Source organism: Synchiropus splendidus, chromosome 17, assembly GCF_027744825.2.
Source record: "Synchiropus splendidus isolate RoL2022-P1 chromosome 17, RoL_Sspl_1.0, whole genome shotgun sequence".
In the NCBI taxonomy this organism is placed as follows: domain Eukaryota; kingdom Metazoa; phylum Chordata; class Actinopteri; order Syngnathiformes; family Callionymidae; genus Synchiropus; species Synchiropus splendidus.
The window spans coordinates 19,139,060-19,163,452 of NC_071350.1; the positions used below are offsets into that span (position 1 = coordinate 19,139,060).

General features: G+C 45.7%; 1 protein-coding gene across 6 annotated transcripts in view; it reads left to right on the forward strand.

Moving 5' to 3' along the window:
• Nucleotides 1-24,393, forward strand: part of LOC128748116 (transcription factor COE1-A-like) — a 75,166-nt gene that overhangs the window by 1,765 nt on the left and 49,008 nt on the right. For all 6 annotated transcript variants that reach the window (XM_053846513.1, XM_053846515.1, XM_053846516.1 and 3 more), the window contains exons 3-8: nt 724-1,574; nt 2,006-2,162; nt 2,510-2,573; nt 3,426-3,481; nt 9,015-9,088; nt 13,072-13,140. In XM_053846513.1, coding sequence (XP_053702488.1) covers nt 1,447-1,574; nt 2,006-2,162; nt 2,510-2,573; nt 3,426-3,481; nt 9,015-9,088; nt 13,072-13,140 — 548 coding nt within the window. In that variant the 5' untranslated portion in view covers nt 724-1,446. The remainder of the gene's footprint in view (nt 1-723; nt 1,575-2,005; nt 2,163-2,509; nt 2,574-3,425; nt 3,482-9,014; nt 9,089-13,071; nt 13,141-24,393) is intronic.

The window sequence follows — 24,393 nt, forward strand, 5'->3', positions numbered from 1 at the left end:
AAGGTCAAAAGCGTTTTTCAATGACCACTGGGAATTAGCTTGTCAGCCCCACCTGTCACTCATCCTCACAGCAGGCGGAATAATACCAAAGTTGTTGACCTTTTGGCACTCGGACAGATCAATACTCATGCACTGTGATTTGACTAAAATAATCCCTAGATTACAGCCGTTAATATCAGGCCAGTGTTGGGCAGGATAAACAGATGGTGGAAGGCGAAACAAAGCGGAGAAATCTGCTGCCAATTATCCTCAATTATCTGTAATTGTCATGTAGAGCTAATTATTGTTATCGTCACTTTGGTTTGTGCGACCCGCTGTGCTGTGAGAAGACAACAGAGGCTGCAGGAAAAGCAGGCCACTGCAAATCTGGTACCAGATTTGAGATGCGTTCGCATTCGAGAATTGAGCCGCACTTTAAGTGGAGTTTATTAATTTCTTTTTTAGGGGAAAAAAATCACCTGTCGAACAATGCTTTTATCTTATTATGCGTATATATACTTACTTTTTAAATAGCGAATAAATCAAAATACACCTGCCATTTTATGTTATATCGTTTGTCTGCTCATGTTTTCATTTTAACATATTTAATATAAGGGTTTTAAAAATCCCGTGACGCTTTTTCTTTTCTTTATCTAATGAAATAAAAGTAAGAATAGTGTGTTCCACATGCGTTGTGAATCCGTTTATATTTTTAAGCAGTGACGTGTTCATCTTTATTTTTAGAGCATTTTCACGTGGACAAAAATGCAAACGGGCCTCCAGAAACGGAGACAAAAGACCGGGACTTTGCCACTCTCCGCCGCCGGACGCAGCGCTTCGAGTCCGGGATGGTTCGGAGAGCTTCATACCCGGGCGGCGGCGTTCAGAGCTCCGCGAGGAAACGCGCTTCAGTGCTGGCGGCTCGGCGAGGAGAGAAGCTCCCTGACCGGATCGAGACGCTCCGGGACCTGACTACTGGTGTCTTGTGCGCCTCCTCCCGCGACTCTCCCCCTCCCACACTCTCCTCCGGTCCCCTCCCACTCGCCTCTTCCAGGGGAGCTCCCTCTCTCCCTCTCTCTCTTCCCCACGGCTGGAGAGTGCTTCTCGGTGAGAGAGGGGAAGCGAGTCATTTGGTAAGAAGCCTTTTCCTCAGAAGGAGAGGAAGCTGCGCGGCTCCGCTCTCCACTGCAGACCCTCGGACACGGACTGAGCGGGAGATGATGCTGACATCTGACCACAGACGGAACCTCTATTCCCCACCAGCGTCCAACTTCATCCTGCTCCAGGAGTGACTTTTCCGCGCATCCTTCTCTTCCAGTTTGGATCCTACAACATGCGCTCCATTCATCCCAACGCCCGCCTCCACTTCTAGGAGCGTCTTTCTTCTGGAGTCACTTTTCAGCCCCGGGACCTGCGGATATACCTGAGAGCAAGTGCACCCACACACCCACGCACGGAGCTTTGTTCATGTTTGGGATCCAAGAGAGCATCCAGCGGAGCGGCAGCAGCCTGAAAGAGGAGCCGCTGGGAGGCATGAATGTCCGGAGCTGGATGCAAGGGGGCGGCGTGCTGGACGCCAACACAGCCGCCCAGAGGTGAGCCTCGTCCGGCGTGAAGCGCGCGCGGTCCCGCTCACCTTTTCACCGCAGTGCACTTGAGAAAAATAAAACGACCATTGGGCCAAAACATATATTTCCATGTGAAATATGAGCATCACTTAATGAGCATTTTACATTTTCCACAGATGTAGTGCAACACGTGTTTGCTCCGCATTTTCTGAAAATGTGAATTTCAGGTGTATTTATGATGAGCAACATCAGGAAAGTAAAAGTAAAGAAGGTAAAGAAAAAAAAAGTCAGTTGTAAATCCGCAGGGGCGTTTTATGATATTGCGCGTTTAAGGACCCGTGTCCATTGAAATAACCGTGGATTTAAACGACACATCTCGAAACTAACAATGACCCAATTGACTGGTATTTATTTGCGTCTGACTAAAGCGACTCATGCGCGCGTGTGTGTGTCCGCAGTGGAGTGGGTCTGGCCCGGGCTCACTTCGAGAAGCAGCCGCCCTCCAACCTCCGGAAGTCCAACTTTTTCCACTTCGTCCTGGCCCTGTATGACCGGCAGGGCCAGCCGGTGGAGATCGAGAGGACCAACTTCGTGGACTTCATCGAGAAAGAGAAGGTCGGTGCTCACGTTTGATGGTGTTCATTTGAGGCCCGTTTTCCTCTTTGATACATAATTATTTCATTTGAAACGACAGTTGTCGGCTAAATAATTTACCAGCAGAGTTGACAAATTAAAATTAGGTATTTTATTTAATCGCTTTTTTTTATTTTGCTTTGCGATCTTGTAAGCTGTAATTACGGCAAAATAAAGCGTAAACAGCTCTTAAATGCTTCAACTCCAGACTTTAATTTTAATTGAATATCACACTTATATTAAATGCGGGCGTTCACACTGACAACTCTAAAATGAAATGTTGAATTTGCAAATGTAATGAAAGTGCTTGTGTGTGTGTTGGTGTGAAGGAGACCACGGGAGAAAAGACGAATAACGGCATTCATTACCGGCTGCAGCTTCTCTACAGTAATGGTGAGTCTGTTGACAAGAAAATCAGTGAGTCCTGCACAAACCAGATCAATCCTCAAGAGATCTTTTTACGCTGTAGCCAGTTGAGAACAGGCTCCGTCTGAGTCACACAGGTTGAGAATACAACCTAATTTTTATGGGTCAAATAATCAATTCCCCAAAATATCTTATTGTGTTGTATATATTAATTAAATGCGCATTATCATTTATTTTGATATCATTTGCATTTAATTTAAATTTAAGCAATTGTGTTTATTAATTTGCTTGTATTGATTTGGAAATAATATAGACTCCAAAAAGCATGTAATATCTGCTTGTAAAATTCGATTTTAAATAATATAGGTGCATTAAGTGTCATGGTATTACAGGAGGGAATTTCATGATTATTTTAGTGAAAAGAATGTTGCAACTTTTTATTCACTTTAATATTCAGGCCTTAGTTAATTGCATATCTAATATCTTTGATTATATTTTACTGCAATGCAAATCTTTCAGGAAATCACAATTGTATTGGATAAAAATGTTCAATGGATTTTAATGTCAGTATAAAAAAACTGCTTAATAAATGAAATTTAATGACTAAATTAAAAAAGGGAAAAACAAACAAATACCTCAGGGTGTATTTTAAACTTTCCTTTTGTTTTATTTATTTATTTTAAAATTGGTGCCTGAAGTTGAATCAATATGGAATATCAGTACTTTTAATAATTAATAATGTAAGTACTATTATTTAATTAGAACCGTGTCTGTTATGAATCTAATATCAATGAAAATTATTGTTTTTTTTTTTAACTTGAAAGTATTTCAGAATCAATATTGATTTGAGGTTTTGTCTCTTCTCCTGAATCCCAACAGGCATCAGAACAGAGCAGGACTTTTATGTGCGGCTGATTGACTCCATGACTAAGCAGGTACACACACACACGAGCACGCTCCTCTGGTTACCTCTCAGACACACTGGTTCTCCACCGCCTTCCACTATCTGCTCCTGTTTACACTCCCCAAGTATTGTTTCATTTATTTATATGCACGTGTGTGAGGTTCTAGTGGCACATTCTGTGAGGGTGGGGGCACACACACACACACACACACACGCACACACACACACACACTGCATGGCTCCAGGCGTCTCTGCCTTCACCTCCCTCTCTGTGATTAGAGCCAGGAGACACTGAGCACTGAGCAGAAGTGTGATTCTGCTGCTCACTGAAGGAAGTTATAACGGCACCTCTGGGATTCAGGAAGCAAGACTTCACTGATCACATTCAATTTTCCCGCTAATGTTGGTTTAGTTTACGGCTGAGAAGTGCAGAGCAGTTAGCGTAGATTATCGCCAGCGTTGGAGGGGTTCGCTGATTTACCGCTTTGCACTTGAGTAGTTGTTATTTATAGCCTGTCTCCATCACTTTGTTTGTGTATCAACTTGAGTCATATTGACGCACGATATGCTTTTTAAAATGGAAGTTAAACACATGAACTCATGGTGTGTTTGTTTGCGGGCTGTTCCTCATCACACCTGGACCATGAGGCTCAAAGGAAATAATTCAGTGTGAAATAAGTGGGATGATTCGGTCATTTCTCATGGTTTAATCACTCTCTCAACTATATCAAAATAAATTTACACTATTAAAATAATGTTAAATCATCAAATATTTATCTAGAAGAAAATGCAATGAAACAGATGAGTGTTTTAATCTTAAAATCAAAGTTGCATTCATTTTTCTCCTCAAGCTTGTTCATTTTTATTGCCTCAAAGTTGACGGATTTTAATAAATAAGCATTAAAAAAACTACACTAGAGAAATGACGACAAATAATATTTGCAGTTTAATTTCCAGGATTTACTCACCTGCTTACGCTTCAGTAGCAGTCTGCTAACCCACCACTAGGTGGCACTGAAATTGAAACTCGATTATTTAGTTTAATATAATTCTATTGTAAAGCAAAGTTTATTAAAGCGGAGTTAATTTTCACCCCACGGCCTCCTCCGTTTGGTCATGTAATATGTAGATAGTAAATAATCTGAAATAATTAATAAAAAAAAGTAGTAATAGTGAAGCCGAAGGAAAACAATTTACATCTGTTAGTTAATAGTTTCCTCTCTGGAACAAATGTATCCTGATTTGTGGCTCAGACAGGACCTGTGGTTCAAAAGGTTCAGTGTGGAAGTAGCACGTTAATCCCTGAATTGAAACTTAAAGTGCAAAGTTGTGTCAACACTCTTTCCACTGCAAATAGCTGAAAGTAAACATGAATCTGCTCGGGGTCCTTAAAATATGTTTTCCAAACATGTGTTTGCCTCTAATGAGGGCAACTCTGAGTGATGAAAGACAAAAGTGGAGCGACAACAAAAGCAAATGTGTTAGTTCCTTTTGACGCTGCAGACTTGCGAAGAGCTGCGAGACGTGGAATCTTCTGACGCAGTTTTAATCCTCGTTTTATTGTTCACTTGCAGCTTGTCTAATTGGCTGCGAGTGTAAAACCTCTGTGCTGCTCCGTAGACACAGCTTCACTTTGTTGGATTAGATAAGATGCTTTTTATTAATTCCACAGTGAGGAAATTAACATGCGGCAGCAGCAAAATACAAATAAAAAAATGTCTGCAGGTAAATTATTTTCTGGGTCTAAATATCACCTAGAAATAAAGCAAGTCTTACAGGCTAGTGACCAAAATGTTCCTCCACAAATCCTCACTGTGACATGCCACAGTCTTGGTCTTCAGCCAGCCAAAAAGCATTTAAAGGTATTTCATTGTCCTCCAAATTTCTATGGGAGATGATAATTATTATTTTAAAGGCATTGTTTTAGTTAAATAAAGTAGCTGAGACAGCATTTTCTCACATCAACATAGTCAAACTTGTGTGATGTGTCGCAGTAAACTCTCACCGTTCCTCTCCGGAGGCCAGAGGAAGCCGTCAGGAGTCACAGCACTTCCCTGTGAGCCACTAGTCATCCTGACACTGAAGCAGCACCAGTGTGTTGCTCTCGCTGCCGTCGCCTTGTTTACACGACAGGCGTGTCACCTGACTTCAAAGATGGAAGAGGGAGCCGCAGAGATGCTAGTTGAAGGAGATGAAAGAGAGGTGCAGGAGAGGCGAGGTGACACCGTGATGAGCAAAATGAGGAGTGTGCTCGCTGTGACACACTTAGACGTGATGTTTTTTTATAGGCCGGTGTGTCTTTGCGACGATGGTCGCAGTTAGTGGAGCCCAAAAAACAGCTGTCAAGCAAGCTGCTGTAGCGTCAGCCCATCAGGAATTTCTCCAGTCGCAGACGAATCTTGAAGTAGGACGGATCGGGGAGTTTGGTGGTCTGACTCAATAAATTTGGTATAACATCAACCACATAACAATTGCTGGTTTGAATCCAGCCTGAAGAAACTCTGAGCTTCAATTGAGCCTGGGTCATTTCTGGTTTCCCCCCACAATCCAGCACTATTCCGAAGTGAAATGGTGACAAGTGCTCTGAAGCGAGTTCAGCAAAACTGTAGAGTTGATGTTCTAGAAGCATGTTCCATCATTTATCCCTAAACCTAACTCCTGTATGCGCCTGTGAATGCTGGTGTGTAGTCAGTTGGGTTAGTTCTGTATACCAGATAATATGGAGCTGAGCTATGACGTCATTCATAATATTTCAAAAAACATTCCATTTATTTGGAACATTATGTTGCTTCATCATGTTCCTTCCAAGCTGTGACACTGATACATCATTTTTCTTTTACCCTCTGGCTTAGCTTGTCAATTTCTCCGTTATTAAATATGATACATTGTTATATATAGAGTTTTCATTAGACATCCTTCACAACTCCTCCAATATGTTTAAGCTTTTAATCACTCTTTCATCATTAAAAATGAGAAATATATATTCCATAATTTTTAACATTTTGTTCAGTCGTCCCTGTGATGTTCCTGATTCCTTACATGACACCTGCAAGTCAAACTGGACCCATTCAAATGCTGGTTCTGGGGCTGAAACTATCGATGAGTGGATCATCATTCCACGCGGCGTTTAACCCACCCGTCAACTTAGTTCTGCTCACATCTTTGCGGGGAACTTGGTGCTTGTGTCAGTGACACTTCTCATGTCAGCTTGACCTCAGTGTTTGTTACGATCCAGCCGCATGTACGGGACGCCTTCACTCACGTGGCCTGTCCACGAGAGCACCTTTGGAGCTGTTACAAACGTCAAGTTGCCCCCCTCCACATGTATGAAAAATTAAAAGTGACAGGGCTCTGAAACAAATGAGGGCCGCAACTCTGGAGCACGATAGTAGCTTTAGGCTTCAAGAATATTGTAATGGCGGCCTCAGACTTTACAGCTGCTGTCACCCGTCTCTGCTAATGCTGTGGAGGTCGGTCCTGAAGGGGCTGAAGGTTCTACTGTCTACAAATGAGGAGCTCCATGTGCAGCCCTGGTTTATATTGGGGTCTGCATGGAACACGACTGCCCTGGGGCCCCTGAGGGGTCTGTCCAGGCACATTCAGGGGGAAGCTTTATGATATGTCTTTAAAATAGGTTTCTCTATCTGGCAGTGCTGCTAATAAGAGAAAAAAGTTTGACATGGAAACTCTGATAACATGTTCCTGAGCATCTTGTCTTTTTATTTCAAAGGAAACTGGCAGAATCTAATCTGAAAAAGACATGCATTCAGTGAGGAGTTAAAAAGGCTCTTAAGTCTGAATCCACACGTTTCACCTTTATTCCAGATGGCTTCCTCGAAGGTGCGGCCTTCCAAACCACAGTCTACTCGCCTCATTTAGACCCTCTAAATCTGGAAAACCAATATGATATGAGTTTTCGTTTCTCTCTGCCGGCAGCCACTACTTTCCTGACAGAACATTTCCTCATTAGAACTTGATGATTACAGCTCTTAATTGACTCCTAGATGATATTATTTTAGTGATTGTTTTCATCTGCTGCTGCTTGATGATGACAGCACATATTTTTAAATTCCTAACTGCAGTGATGTGTTTAATTAGGGACTGCATTCAAAACAGCCTTGGCAGAAGACAGTGTATGGAATGGTTATTCACGCTCGCGCCAGTCCTTTGTTCCCTGAATGGCAGCCAGCGTCTGAAGACTATTATGGTGGACAGTAAAACTTCTTTATTGTTCCCTCGGAAGAGTGAGTTTGTCACCGGGAAAGACTCGCTGTAGTTTGGAGCGACAGATCAAACAGACTAGAATAAACTGGAGATGAGGTGGGCACGCGTGTGAGTGGCAGCGTGTGTGTGTGTGTGTGAGAGAGGCTCCAGCGCCATCCTTCACCACAATCAAATGAAGCAGGTGAATTCGGAGCTGGAACATGTGTTCAGGTGGAGAAACTTGGCAGTGTGAACTTTTTTACTGACGGCATCATCAGTCTTGATCATCAGGAGATGAAGTTGCTGCTGTGTGTGCCTGAACGAGGTGTGTGCGACGACAGGTGCCTCGATGTGTGAGAAAGCGAGGTGCGACTGCTGAACTCAGCTGTCACCTCAGCATCACTTATCATAATGTACTGTACCTCAGTCTTTATCTATGTTTGTAGCATCCCATCCACTTGCTGAGGAAGTCCACCAGATGTTAAACGCCAGCTTGAAGTTAGGATTTTAGCTTTGTAACCATCTCAACAGAGAACTATGAAACAGAAAAAGTTTTGATATAATACTGGTTTCTTTCCATAAGATTCTACTCATGTTCTTTTTCTTGTTTGTTTTCTTGTTTGGTCTCCATGGATGATGATGTTTGCTCATGATCGAGTGACTTGTGAAAGCAGAGAGGAGAAGCTCAGGGAGGCAGGACGAAGAGTGAATGGATGAGGATATATTTGGGGTGATTTATCCAGAGTGAATGACTGAGATGAAGGGTGGGGAAGAAGAGAGTGCAGGCAGGGTGGAGAGAGGTGTGCCACGGAAAGAGCCAAAGACAAGCTTAATAGGAAAGTCATGGTCACTGCTGTGATGTATGTTCAGAGACTCAGGAGTCAGAGTTAGAAGGTGATGTCATCGGGAGTGAAGGAGTAGGTCAGAAGGACGAGTTTGGACACAAAGTTTGGGAGAACAGATGGTTTGTGGAGAGGAGAGATGGAGAAGAGGAGGACAGCCAGTGAGGTTTGTGATGAAAGTGTGACAAGGGAGGATGATCAGTCTGAAGTAGAAGAAGGGCCAGGTCTGTTCTGGGATCTGAGACTTTGACTTGTGTGTCAGTGTTTATTGGCCTGTAGTGACATTTGCATCAAAGTATCCTCTCCACGATGAACGGCAATGGACGAAGGAGAAAAAAACAATGATTTATTTATCCAACGCTGACTTAACTCAGTGCTCTCAGATAAAACCTAAACATTAAATGGGGCAGTTTACACAGCATGAAGAGTGTTTGAGAGCTTCTATAGAACTGAAAAGGTCGAGAGCAAAAAGAGGACCCCGCAGTCAATTTATAAAGAATGTTGTGCTTGTGTTTGCAGCCCATCATCTATGAAGGCCAAGACAAGAACCCAGAGATGTGCAGAGTGCTGCTGACACACGAGATCATGTGCAGGTGAGAGGGGCTCATCTTCACTGTCTTGTCTTGAAATCATTCATAAGCTCGCAGTAGGTGTGGCGGAGCGGCGCACTCCTCCACACCACTCGGCGAGTCACCAGTCACCTCTCCATATAATTTGTCACCCTCATTAACCTCCCACACACCCTCCCCGTCGCAGCGCATCAGCTGAGGAAGACGAGTTTCAGCTCTCAGAGTTGTTGCTTTAATTATATTCTAAAGATGAATTTCTTCAGAAGTAGGTTGGAGGAGGGACTATTTATAGTGCCGTTTTAAAACTATACAATAGAACGTGTGTGTGCGCGCTGGTGACGCCTGGTTAATTAGGACACAGAGAAACTCATTAGTCAATCTGAACCCTCCTGTTGTTTCATGGCTAACAAATGGGCCTCCCTCCACAATGTGACGATAAAATATAGGCATGCACGCTCTCCCTCACACACACGCACATGTATGCACACGCAGTCATTATAACACTCAGATTTAGCACATGAGTTAAGTCGTTCTCATTCCCTGACCTTGTCATCCAACAACTTTAACTGTAAGGTTATAAATGGTGGTGCATCTGTATGCAGAGCGGAGGAGGAGGTTCAGTCCTACAGTGGGCCCGGGTGTCTGAATAGCCCTACCAATTCAGCTCTGCGCTGCTACGGACGCGAATGAATGTGTGTTGTTCATCTTTGCCAGTGGAGGGATTGGAGTACTGTTTTGATCTCCAGTTTCCCACAGAGTAGTAGCCGAAAGTGCAACTGTAAACAGTCGCCGGCCTGCAACAGCCGCTGAGGTCAGAGCCACGGCTGTTGCCTCATGTTCTCACATGCTGATTCTGCAGTCGGGGCCTCGCACACAACACACACATGTAGAGTACACACACAAAGAGCCGAGGGCGTCCATTAATCAGTGTGGCTCATTGTCATGATGGCGCTATTAGCCATATGCTCCCAGCCAATCTGCCACCAAACAGAGCGGAGTCGGAGCGTCGGCATGAACGTGGAGAATAAATTACCCGGGCAACTGTCCTGCTGATGTCATGTGTTTGCGCTAATGTTGGTTTATGCTGGGCGCAGGGAAAAATAATTGCACTTCTTTTATGTTCTTGAAACACAAATGAATCCGGGATCTAAATGAACCCACCACGACTGCCGTTTAGGAGCAAAGTTTCTGCTTTATATGGTTGCACTTTGGCAAAAGAGCGAGCAGCAGATGGAGAGGTGGGTTAGATGTGACCTTTATACTCAGATTAGTGACACTCTAAGAGTGCCACATAAATAAGGAGTGTTTGATGGTTAAAAATATATGATTTGAGTGCTGCAGGGTTAAACTGATGAGAGGTGTTCTCTGGCTGCGGGCTCTTCCAAACCCATTAAACCCTCAGCTGAGAAACCGAGAGCTGAAGAGGCCTAGACGTCTTGATAGAAAGGTTGTTATGGATTTTCTTTCTTGGATGCCTTTCTTCCAACGCTTGCAGACGTATCACACCACCATCCATGTGTTAGTTCTGAGCAGAAAACATGACAACATACGTTAGTGCCGAAAATCTGTGCCACCAACTTGAAACATTTCTTGTCTTTTAGTGCCATCGTATTGAAAAACTTTAACTTCTTTGTATAAAACCCAGTCACATATAACTTTTAAAAGTGAAGCAACAACTTCTGTTGTGTCATTTTCCAGGTTCTAGTTTAAATGTGAATCTCAATCTTCAGACGATTTTGATTTTAACTCCAGTTGCAAATGTGCGCATGTTATGATCACGAACTACTGCGAGTAATGTGATATTTAGCTACCATCCCTCCGTACAAACCAGCCGACGCGGTGTTCCTCTCAAAGCCAGGATGTTGGAGTGGAAAAGCAGATGGCTTTGCTGAAGTGCAACTTTAGAGCGATCACACTTCGGGGGCCAAGTGTGGAAGCAAACGAGCTGTGATAGTGAATTTGTCAGCAGAAACCGCGGCGCAACAGCAACATTTCCTCAGTGCTGCTGTTTATTAAACAAGCGCTCCGACCGTCCCCAGCAGACTCTGTCCATGAACCGAGTCCAGTCGTCAAACGGAACAGTCAATTAAGAGCCGGAGTAACAGCAGCAATCATTCTAAACATTAGCTTAACCCAAGTCGAGCCGTAAACGGCAGCGTAGCCGTGAAGTCAAAGCGGAATCATCCTGAGAGCCACGCTGCCTTCGTGTTCACTTCCAACCCAGTTAGGAGTGAGGTCTAGATTCATGGTATTGAGTCTCTATTGTTCCAAAGTGGGTGGATGATATGTGTGCCGTGGGAGGAGGGGGGGTGCAGGGGTGAGAGGATGATTAGATCACCAGGATTCTGAGCCCTAAGTGCTATATTACTCCATCTAGCCCCTCGTTTTCCTCCCCACTACCCTCCATTTGTAACCCCTTCCTCTTCACCCGCGCCCACCGTTCATCTTCCCAGGCCCCTTCACAACCCACTTTCCACCCTCATTCCCCCTCCAATCTCTCTTAATCTCCCGTTCCTCGCTAACTTCCCGCCGCACTGACAGAACCGTGTAGTGACCCAGTTCAGAAGCAGCAGATAGAAGAGACAATGTGTGAGGTGTAACGTATCGCGCTCTCTTTCTCTCCACCTCTGCCATCTGTGACAGCAGGAAACCTGAGACGTCTCCCCTTCCTCTTCTTCCCACCCGATCCTCCCTCCCATCCTCCCCCTCCTCCTGTTTTAGCTCACCCTTTCACTCTCCTACTCCACTCCCCCCTTTTACTTTAATTCATAATTGATGCGCACAAGAAAGCCTTTCCTGACAGATTTGTAGTGTGTATACATTGTGTGAATTGGGGAGCACAAGCCATTTTTTCTTCCCTGTGTCTGTGTGTGTGTGTGTGTGTGCGTGCGGAGGTGTGTATGTGTGTCCTTCTCTTTTGAGCCTCAGGCAAGTTTTTCTGCTGCTCAGCTGTTAAGCCGGTACATCACGTTTCTAACCGTCCTGTCATGTATTCATTCATTCGTCTTCTACTGCTTATCCTAAATGGCGCGTCGCTGGCTTCGCTCTCATGTAGCCGCGGTCATGGCTGACGTTTATATTCATCAGAGGGCGTGTAGACTCCTTAAGTAGGGATGACCCAGCCGTCATGTTGGTGCAGTACCGTACACTAATGATTCCAAGACTCCTCACCTTCACCATGGTCCTGCATCATCCTCCGCCTAGTGAGTGCAGACAGATCCGGTGAAACGTCCGTCTCCATCCTGAACTCAAGGCTGCAGACTTGTTGTGGACCCCATTGTTGTTGCACTGTTGGTACCAACCAATTCATCTCAGTCCGGGAACATGCAGACCATGACTCTACTGTGTTGAATTGTACTGAACCAGGGAGTGATGTCATCAACAAGCGACATCTTTTCATTGACAACATCCAGTTAATGGATAGAAATCTTTCATGTGGAGGAAAAGTTGCTTTTAAAAAAGTCATTTGACGAGTCATTAGTGATGTCATCAGAAGGTGACCGCCCAGACATGCATTGTTGTCGTGTAGCTTCACACCATGCGCTTCTACATGCTTAAAAATGCATGCAAACAAGGATTGATTTGTGTGGTGTATTCACATTGTCCCCTTGTTTTAATGCTGAAAATGAAGCGCGTTTGACTGTAATTGGGTTTCATTAGAGAGACTGTGTAGAGTTCTGTCTATGTTCACCTGACGCCTCCCCCACCGCAGTAGCTGTGCAGCCACTGTGTGGCGCCCCCCTCCTCACCAGCATCGTCTGCACATGTCATTAAATATCATTGCATTTGAATTTCTCTTACATTTCCAAACTGTACGACTGTATTTATGTCTGCGCTGTCAGAGCAGCTCCCCTCGCAGGTTGGATCAATAGCTTTAATTGGATGTTTTGTTCCGCACCGAGCTGATATTCGCCAACACTCCCATTTACGAGAGTGAATTTGAACTCCCACATCTTCTGCTCGTACCATCGCTGACAACTTCGCCCCGTGTCTTCCTCTCTCCTCAGTCGCTGCTGTGACAAGAAGAGCTGCGGGAACCGTAATGAGACGCCCTCAGACCCTGTTATCATCGACAGGTACGGTCTCTGGCTCCGCCCACACACACGCACACACCGCTCAAGTGTATTGACCTGTAACACTGATGAGTGGGAAGCTCATGATGCCCCTTAGAAGACGCTGACAGCTAGTTAGGCTTAGCAGAGTTCAAGTGATGGTTGAGAGCATGAACACAGGAGCCGCCGCGGCGGGCGCAGGTGTGCATCAGCTGTTTAGCTCTCGTCATGACACACACAGCCACAGACGAGTGGCTGGTTTTCTGCTTCGTCACAAACTACAAAGCTGCTTACCAACTCTTGTTGCTCCAGCAGTCTGTCTGTCTGTCTCTCTCTCTCTTCCTTCCATCTTCTGTCTGGTGGCAGCAGACTGATGCCATCACTCGCCTACCTTCCCGTACTGCCGTACCAGAAAGTGGGTCATGAGCAAAGAACAAAAAACCTCATTTGAATCTGCCTTCTTTCTGCCAGTTGTTAAAACTCCCAGTGCACATCTGGATAGAGTAGTTTAGATGAGGAAGGCGCCAGAACTGCTGTGTCTCTGCAGGCTTCTGCTGGACTCCCAGCTGAATTGAGAATGTTGCCCAAATTCCAATTCCTCGCTACATATAAATTACAGCAACTTATTTTTGATTATATTATGTATAGTTTATAAATTGGATGTATTCAAACCGTCAAATGATGGATGATGGTATTCAAAATCTGTGTATAAATTGTAGTATTTGTTTGTATTTAATAGTAGTTTATATTTTATTTTATGGTGGGACTTTATTAAAAAATAATCTAATGAATTATAGGTGCTATAATGAATGAATCGTCATTAATCTTATTTGAATGTTCGACTCCAGAATGACTACATTTAAACAGCAGTGGACTCCTCTGAAGTGAGCTTCTCCTCTAACCTTAGTTGTCCGTGCGTCAGCGCAGCTCATCTAGTCTCCCTCTTCATGAATGTTTGGGTTACGATGTCACATCAGGTAATGTGGTGCACCTGGTGCCCTGAGAAATGATTCCGTGGACGGAGGTGAACACGCCATTAATCTGCGTTGTTGCATCGATTCATTGTTTTTGTCTGTCATGAATTAATCTGTTAATTAATCTGTTTAAGAGCTGACCCTTATTTTGAGGATTTTATTTCAATTCTAAATGAGGATCCTGTGAAAATGAATTTCTGTGAGGCAACGACCTGCTTGTTAGTGGATTTGACGCGTGCCATGATGTTCTTTTTGCCATTTTGAGTGATCATTCGATGTGTGGCTTTTACAGCGAAGGTGTTTGTGTTTATTTGCTGAAAATCCAAGCGCCCTGACCCTGGCTCAGTACTGGCTGTGTTGTGTGAGGCCTTGTGACGGTTAGACACACACACACACACTATTGTCAGGTTGTCATTGTGCAGGAGGGTATCATGTATTACCACCACAGCCTTTTATTTTTGTTGTCGTCGGCTGCTTCAGACATCTCGGCTTGCCCACGGTGCTGCCTCTCAGGTGTGCTGATGAGGTGTCAACTACAGAAGATGTAAACTAACAAAGTCATCAATGGAGAAGCCCGTTATTGCTCCAACCTTCTGAACATCAAAATGCGCGGCTGCTGGTGTGTGTGTGTGTGTGTGTGTGTGTGTGTGTGTGTGTGTGTGTGTGTGTGTGTGTGTGTGTGTGTGTGTGTGTGTGTGTGTGTGTGTGTGTGTGTGTGTGTGTGTGTGTGTGTGTGTGTGTGTGTGTGTGTGTGTGTGTGTGTGTGTGTGTGTGTGTGTGTGTTTGGATTGTGGGAGATGTCAGAGAACTTGGTCGGGATGGAATGTCAAGGTTACCGTGGATACCGTGGGATACTTCCTGTCGTGCCCCCTCCCCTCCACTTCACAGCGGTTCACAGCCTCTCAGTTTAACATCTGGAACTCTGCTGTTCTTCCCAAACATGTGGAGCCGCAGAGGAAGACAAATAAGTGCCGCTGCCTCACTTGTTTAAGTGCTACTCGAGAGTCTGAGATACACACCAGACAATGCATTTAATCACTTGAAGTACTATTAGTAAATACTGCGGAAAGGACTGATGAACAGTTGCGCTATCAATTTCTCCCCAGATGTTTCTGTGTCAGTGATGAAAGCGTGACGTGTTGAGTTCATGTGAGAACTGTCACTGCTCCTGTTACTCTCCCTCATTATTTCCACTCTTGCTGTCTTTGGGTGGTTTTCAGAAGTGCAATCACTCCAGTTGGTTTTCACATTAATATGGGACAAAACCAGAAACAAACGTGTGAAAGCTACAGGGATCAGTCAGACCTCAGAAGATTAGAGATGATGAACTCTGAAGCCATTTAAGCGACAAAAACGTCTGGTTTACATGTAGAGTCAATGTGGTGATGCAACGCAGCCGACTCCAATATGAGTGCTGGGAATGCAACAGGTTTTGGGGCACATTTGTCGCATCAAACACTGAGGTTAAGAAATCTGCACGTCATGTGAACCAATCACAGCTCAGATTTTACAGTGACGTTAGCAGAGTGGGGAAATTCCTCACCAAGTAGAAACAGAAGCTGCTAGCAGTGGTTGCTAGCAGCGGTTTCAGCATCCCAATCTTTTTTTGCTTTAATGGCCAACCACACTAGATAAAGGGCAACAGTTCTTCCTCTTAACTTTGGCCCCGCCCAATCAGACTGTCCAACTTTTTTTTTCATTTTGGTGTCCTGAAACCAGCTCTGGGTTGTGCATTGCGACAAGAGGCTGTTAAAAAGTGTGGCGACGTGTAATACGCAGCCTCCTGTGCAACAGGTGGCGGAGGCGTACGCGTTGGTCCACCTGGTTCTTCAGGCGATGGTGGAATATGTGGTGTGTGTATGGAGGCTGTTCTGCCTTGGTGACGGGTTAGTCTGTGTGTCACTCAGGTGTTTCCTGCTTGTTTAGACGACTGCAACTTGGAACATTTTTCATCCGCGATTATGGCGATACAGTCAACGGATTCATCTTCGTCTGTCCATGGAGCTGCAGTCTGTCCCGACAACCCGCCGCGCTCTGATGGATGGTGTTTCTGTCACAACCTTAATTGCTCCCGAGGAAGCTAGTCGCACCTGTGCTGCGCTTCTCCAACTTCAGACCTGCATACACGCTCCTCCGGCGACATGATATTTTAGCTGTATCGCAGCAGACGGGTTTACCAGACCATCCGCGCGGTAAACACACAAATAGCACGGATTGTTTATCACGTGGTGATTGACAGCTCATTGGATGACGGCGGTGTGTGTGTTTTGTGTGTGTGTGAGTGACAGCTCGCTCGTCGTGTGCAAGCCAGCGAGTGTGTGTGTGGCCCAGCTAATCCGTGTTGTAGTGCCGTGAGTGTCCTGCTCCCTCCTGGGGTTAATATAGGGTTAACGACATGCAACGATATCCCATCATACGCCTGCTTGACTCCTAAAGAGCCACATCCACTCTGCTGCTCTGTTTGTGCGTCGCTCCTTTTAAAATGATCTCAGTCATTTGCCTCCCTCTTTCTCTGTCGCTCTCCCACACCTCTTTTCTCCCCCTCCAGTCTCTGCGTGGCCCTCGGGGGTTACCTTCCTCGCTGCTCGGCTCACAGCCGGTCGGGGCTTCTGCTATTGGCTTAATAGGCTCTCGCTGTGTCGCAGTGTGAGAGCGTGTGTGTGTGTCTGTAAGTGGCTACGAGCAGCAGTGTGTGCGCTCTCAAAGTCTAGGGGGCCCACATAAGCCAGAGGGGGTTAAGGGGTTCCCTGTGTGTGTGTGTGTGTGTGTGTGTGTGTGTGTGTGTGTGTGTGTGTGTGTGTGTGTGTGTGTGTGTGTGTGTGTGTGTGTGTGTGTGTGTGTGTAATCTATAGGGTTAAGAGAGGTCACAGCTTGAGGAAGAGATGACGGGAAGGAGAGGTATGGATGGAAAACGTCTGGCAGAGGTGACTCAAGACGCATGAGGAATGATGCGGTGTGAGACAATCAACAGATTGTGATGCTGATATGAGTCCAGCTTTGACTCATCATCATCAATGCAGTGGCTATTATTGCCCTGTTTTGATGTGTGGGAGGACGAGGGGAAGCAAAGCAGAGGCCAGATGAGGGAGAGAGCGAGAGAGAGAGAGAGGGGGAAATGGAAGACAGGAGGTTCGCCTTCACAGACAGAGGAGAGAATAGAGGTGAGGAGGGTTTGTTTCAGAGGATAAGAGCCTCAGTCTGGGGAGTCCTGTCAATCAAAGAGCTTCGGGGGGGAGGCGGGGGTACTGTCAATCAGCTGGTGGGAGAGGGGGAGGAGGTGAAGAAAGGCGACAGAGGGAGCGAAGGGAATCTTCTAAACGATCTCTTCATCTCTCCTGCCTTTTGTCTTCCTCACTATCGCTCTCACTCTGTCTCGCTTGTCCTAGTTACCAAAATATCTCCGCCAACCTGGTATGTCACTGCTCGCTCAACTGTCAGCGTTTGACACACACACGCAGTCGTATCTAAAATAGACAGTGAGATATTATTCCTCCTCCTTACTTGACCTGTCCTCCCCTTCTTTCACTTTTTTCCTTCGGTGCCCTCCTTTTGCTTGAGATCTTTTCATCCTTTGGCTGAAATTGAACAAACTTTATTAATAATTCAACTGTCCATCGTATGCTACTGGTCCTGGTGCAGAGGCTCCGGTGACCGCGACGCGGGACTGAATTCATGTTCAGACAATTCAGACTCTCGTCTGCATGTTTCTGTCCTCTCTAAGCACTCTGATTTCCTCCTACAGTCCAAAAACACTTATTTGCTTAACCCTTCCTTCTACTTGAAAGTGTTTGGTACAGTCCAGGGTGTCCCAACTCTGTCGCCTAATGAACGCCTGAATTGACTGTAACCACCCATTACATCTGCTGTTAACTGTTAACAGTGTTTTGGGTCACAAGTGACCCTCAGAATAGGTCAGTGCTCTGAGTAAAGACCTCATCAGCCAGCTAGTTCAGACGACTACCTCAGGTCACATGCTTGCCTGACGTTTCAGCACCATGGCAAACTACATCCACATGGACACACATCTTTTCCACCAGCTAGCTGTACAGATGGAGACAGGAGACCTTCATCCATTTTCCACCGCCTGTTCCCTTGTGGGGGTCATGGGGTGATGGGGCCTATCCCAGGCACTCTGGCTGAGAGTTGGGGGACACCCTGAACAGGTCTCTGGTCAGGGCACAGAGAGACAAACAACCATTCACACACACACTTACGGACAGTCTGTTTCTGACTGTGGGAGGAAACAAGCATGAACCCTTTGGTTTAACCCAAGGTTTCCTAGAAGGGGTTGAGAAAGTGCTTCAAACGTGTTGAAACTAGTGACACTAGCTTGTTGATTTTCACTTTTGGCAGTGGAGTCTGGACCATAACTGACAGCAGCAGTGAATAATTCCACAGATTACAACCACTTTGTGTCCAAACTGCCTAATAGAGTCTTCCCTCCTCCACCTCTTTTCCCCCTCTCTGGTGTTGCAGTATCACTTCCTGTGTTAAAGGTCAGCGGTTGCTTGGAGTGGAAGACTGGTGGGAATTATTCATACCATCGACTTAATGTCAGCATTCTCTTCTCGCCGTGTTTTCGCTGGTGTATGTGCGACTGTTTGTATAAGCGGGAGAGAGAGAGAGGAAAGGAAAGAGTGGAGGATGTTTTATTCATTTTGCTCATTTATTCTCTCCGTCCTCACCTGTCTCCGAGGCTAGCAACGGCATTAAGTGATGATTTAGTTTAACTGGACACCCACATAATCTCACGTGTTTGTCAGGCTAATGTCGGCTGCAGCGCAGCTAATATACTCTTCCTCTGTCTGTCTGTCCACTTTAACCCCTTCATCCATCTTGGTTTCTCTTTCGCTGCAGTTCGCTTTCTATTATTCTTTCATTCTTTCTTCCCGTCAGGTTTCTCTTACAGGAAATATTACAAGCTACCAATAATGTGGATAAAGGGTCGGGACTAAAGACGGATGGAGGAAATATGGCGGTGGGCAGAGCGCGGATGATTGCTAACTATATGAAGACAGATATAAAATTTAGGAGGGATAGTTCGTAATCCTCCCGTTCGTTCTGCTGCTCCATCCATCCTGCTGTCTGAGTGTGAGACAGCGAATATTAGCAGTAAAACTGAAGCGCCCAGGGGCATGGATGGAGTGGTTCCACACACACGTGTAATGAAACACACACACGCACACATTTTCTGACTTTTTTGTATCCCCCTTTCCTCCTCTTTCACCTCCCTGATCCTCCTTTTCCTCCCATCCTGCTCCTGTTTCCCACTATACACCCCCATTACACACACACACACACACCCTTAGGCAGGGATCGTGTTACCCTAAAAGCTACAAACACCGACATGATACGCACACACACACACACACACACACTATCCTACACACACACTCTCCCCATCTGTTCCCGTTGATGCCGTTTTAATGCCGTTGTTTACTCTGCGAAGCTGCTGGTTGTCAAAAACTGAAGGTCCTTTCATGTGTCAGTGGTTCAGCAGATTTATGTTCCAAATCACCAAGTGTGTGACATTCGCAGGGAGGACGCTTCTCAAGTCTTTATTTTGGTTCGCTCTCGAAATATCAAAGACAAAAGCCAAGACAATCATCACATAGTGTTCCAGCTCTTTAACTGTGGCGATCCTAATGACACTGAAAGCTGAGGTGCCTGTTTTCACTAATGTTTTTATCCTCCGCTATTCTTTGTCTTCTGTTCGACTAACTGTTCGAAGTTGTAAAACACTCGTAATGTACTCATCTTTCTGGAGCTGCTGACACTAGTGTGTGTACAGTACAGTATGTGTGAGTGGCTGTCAGTCAACACAAGCCTTGTGACGGACTGTATAAGCAAGTAGCCGGGGCTAGGGACCAGTAACGGGAGATGGGTGCTAGAGAATAAATGGATGGGAACACGGATGTCGGTAGACCCTGCTGATCTCACCCTGAAGTTAGTTCCAGCTCCCCTAAATAAAGAACGTCAACCGTGCACTTTTTCAGTTTAACTTTGACTTATGTTTTCATTTTTACTTTAAAACTACAACACCTTTATTGCGCTGAAGAAGTTGATACAGCTGTACATATCTGGGGTAAATCATACACACTACTTCTGTACCGCTACGACCAAGCACGTGTTCAGGTCAACTTTGTTTACATTGTTAACTGTTGTTTAACGCTCGGGACTGCTCGGTTCACTTTTGGGGGGGATGGAGGAGGTTGCTCATTGGCTGTGTGTTCGATCGAATTTGCTGACTGATCAGCTGGGACTCGCAACAAGCTTCGGATTGTAATTCACAGAGAAAATCTTCAGACTTCACTGTCATTGAGCATTGAAGTGTCCCCCTCATGTCTTACCTGTCCTTCAAATCAAAGCTACAGGTTCACACTACTATAAAGTATAAAGGCTTTTTCATCTTTTCTGGTTGATGTTTCCTCTGCTCTGAAAAGTCAGCACTCTTTGTGCTTAGCACCCCAAAACATGAGCCCAGAGTCGCCCCTGGATAGGAAAGACTTGTGCTTACAACCCTTGAAGGCTGGCGTCAGAGTCCAACCTCATGAGTCTCAGAGTTCAACTTTTGCTGTTTTCCATGCATTTCCAGTGAGTACAGGAGCTGCTGGAAATATTTCATCCCTGCTCTGACTTGTGTCGAGGGTTTGGATTTAATATCCGTCCTGTTCCGACCCAGCAGCAGCCACGACTTTAGCAGCGTAACTCTTCCTACTGTGTCTCTGTCAGTGTTTAAGGTGTTTGGAAAATTCCAAAACTCTGCACTCTGCATATACGTCACCATAATTGGGGCCCAGGACTTCTGCAGTAGAATTGCCCAACACAGACGAGATTCAGTGACTGCTAGACATAATGTTGGGCCATTAAATTGTCAATGACAAATGGATATTTCAAATGTCGTCTTATGTCAGTTATCATGGAGAACACTGAAGTCTGTACAGTGTATTATAAAATTGTTTATTTTTATTGCACAAACTCGCAATCTGACCCAGTTTATTGTACCATCAGACAACGTTTTACCATGCCTTTGTTTCGTTAATTCCATTCACAGAAACGACTCATAAATGAGCAACATGCTTATGTAACAGAAAGAAATACACTTAGTTGTTCATGGTGAAGTGAAAACCTTCCAGTACAGTAAGCCGATGGTGTACTTCGTGGCTTTATTAACCGTCCGTGTGCACAAAAGGCCGGCCTGCGTGTGTGTTGGGTGGATCGCCTCCTACTGGGCGATGAGTCTGCGGCCAGCCACTTGGACGTACCTGCTCACAGAGATCTCTCTGACTACACGCCCATGACAGGACATCTATTAGTCACGCACACTCGCGCACACACACGCTCATGCTGAATTACAGGCTGACGCCACAAAGCGGCTCTTTCACGATAGGTGGCTGCCGCTGCTGCGTGTGAATGTGTGTGTGCATATCTTAAATCTCTGTCATTAAAAAGCAAACACATTAAGTTTATCTGGAAACTCCCTGCAGACTCCTCACACACGTTAACAAACACGGAGACGGGAGAGGGAATTTTCCCTCCACCGTGAAGTGGTCGCGGTGTTTTTGGACTTCCAGAGAGAAAGAGTGTGTTTACTTACTATATGAGAGTTTGTTCAACTGTGAAGAGGAATTTAGGTGAGAGGAGGAAGACGAGGCGGGGAAACCGTGTCTTTGCCTTCATTGTATTATAGTAGGAAAGGACTGGACAGGACTCAGACACTCACTCAACACTGGTGTTGTCGTCGAAACCACCTGACCTGAGTCCAAGTCAAGGTCAAGCAAGTCAAGACCGAGACCAAACTTGTGGTCCGCAGGCCATATGCAACCGTCAGGATGCAGTTTTGTGGCCCACCACTGGATGCCTAATTTTAGCCTGGGATTTGTGGTCTGTGACTTGTGGTCTCTTTTTAAAGGAGCCTGTACTATAGCTCTTTAGGAGGCTCACATTGACGTGGAATTACCAGGATCATTGTTATTGCAAATAAGTAGCATCAGATGAAGCGAAGTGACCAATGATGTGCGGCTAAACCACACGACTCCAGCCTCAGCCAGACTTTGGCCTCTGGTGGCCCCCCAGCCAATCGAGTTTGAGACCCCAGACCTAGACCAAGCTGAAGACAGAAGCATAAGTGATGATAAACAGATAATACCTGTGGTGCCGACTGGCCTTGAGGAGCCCCACGTGACCGAAACAGGACTAAATCTAAACGCAGTCAATATGAGAAGAAGACCTTGGAAGTATGGTCTTGAGTAAGAGGTTGGTCTTGAGGACTACAACATGACAGACACCCAGTTCTTTAGGGTGAGAGCTGGTCATCAGAGTAGGCTGACTACTGGAGTTAAGTGGCCTTGGACTGGACTCTGCAGATATCTTTGCAACCTCCAATGCAAGCCTGAACTCTAGATCGTGGGTCCGTGGTGGACGCAGTCTTTTGTTCAGCGCTGGCCAAGTCATTGTGACACACACAGGTATAAATATCCGTGTTGGTGTGTCTGCATGTGCGTTGGGTGGTGTTTCCCGTGCAGACCTGGGCAGGAAGAGTGCGGCAGTGTCCTGCAGAGAGGGGCATTGTTATCTGCCGACACACACACAGACACACACTGCCTCACACTCCTATACTCAGCTGCCTGATCTGCACACCGTCTGTGTTGCCACAGTAACGCAGCACACGCCCGAACAACAACAGTGCGTCTCGCACCCCCAGAACCCGGTTCCTCACCGCACACTCGGATCAGATGCACAGTAATGCAACATCCATTTTTATACTGCCAGCCTTTGCACAAACACACACAAAGACAAATGCAGTCCTATGGAACTGCGGAGGTGTAATCTGTCAGACAGGAAGCTGGCAGGGTCAGAGGTCGGCAAGCACCAATCGATTAGCCGTCAGTTAGCGCCGTGCTCAAGAGGAGAGCGCAGCTGAGGCCAGATCTTCTCCACGCAGTCTGTGTGTGTTTCGCACTCGAGCCTTCCCGTTGCTCGGCTTGTGTGCGCCCATTAGGAATGACTTATGTGTGTTTGTGCGTGTGCGCTTTGTGGCGAGAGTGTGTGGGTGCATGTGTTGTTTGGACTTATTGATCACAGAGAATTTTTGGTCTGACCCTCCGAGGTTAACTGTTGTTCTCTCCCTCGCTCCCTCGTCTCTCTCGGAGCGGAGAGTGAGAGCTAGAAACACTTGAACTGGGGTCGGCTGGCGTGGGCGTCTGCCAACTTAAGTGTCAAACTCACAGCGATCATCTGGGTGTTTATTTAAAATGAAAGACACGTTCTGTGAATCTACATTTCTTCTCGGTGACCTGTTGGCTTTTTCATTGGCGAAACTGCTCTTTCTGCAATATTTAATATTCACACTTTCATCAGGAGCCGCGCTCGGCACCAAAGCCGATGCTAAATGGCTCGCTGTTCGCTTTCGCTTGATGGAATGGAAGGAGCCTTCGTCAAGTGAATCTCATTCTGACCTGATCCTTGAATCTTTCATAGTGCTGTTGATGCAGGCGCCGTCGTGCTCCTTGTTTAATGAGAAAATAAAGTATGTAAGTGAGTGGTGAGCACTTGTGTATTCTGCTCTCAATGATCCGTCCACCAGTACTTAGAGGAGAAACGCTCATTGAGCCCACAATTAACTTTACAATTGATTTCACTGACCTCCACCAGGAACCAGAGGGAGGCTGTCCGTAGAGGGCGCCGGGGAGCAGACTGGTCCTGTGATGTTTGCATTTTAACCTGATTCATAAATATCTGGCAAGGAAGATCAGAAATACTCAGGAACGAGTGTATAAGAGGGACGTGTGGAGAAGTTTGGAGAGACAGGGACGAGGACGACAACAGTGAGGGTCAGGATGAAGGTGTAGGTGAGGAGGCCGACTTCTCTGGCCACTGCTGCTGGGAAATGCTGAGCGGCAAAGACGAAGCTGAAATACTAATCGTGATCTGCAAACACAGTTTTAATGGTGGGTTTTGGCTCCTAAAACACATTGTTTGGGCTAAAACCAAATTTAGTTTGAGGTTTCTGACGTTTGTAAACAGTGTTTTTTTATTATTAATTTTCTGATGACAATGTCCAAAGATTCAGATCTGAGCTGGACTGAGACCGCGGCCTGGAAGTGTCTGTTTCTGGAGCACCAAGAAGAAGCTTCTCTGTTATGTTGAGACAGCTGTTTTACATTGTTCATTTCAACTTTGCTTCATCTTTGTGCCTTGTTTTGGGGCGTCCTATAGAAAGCAGTTGTCCAGTGTTGTGCTGCAGGTCTCTGAGTTTCGACTTCATGGTTTGTGGTTTAGAAAACCAATCTGGCTGAGGTTG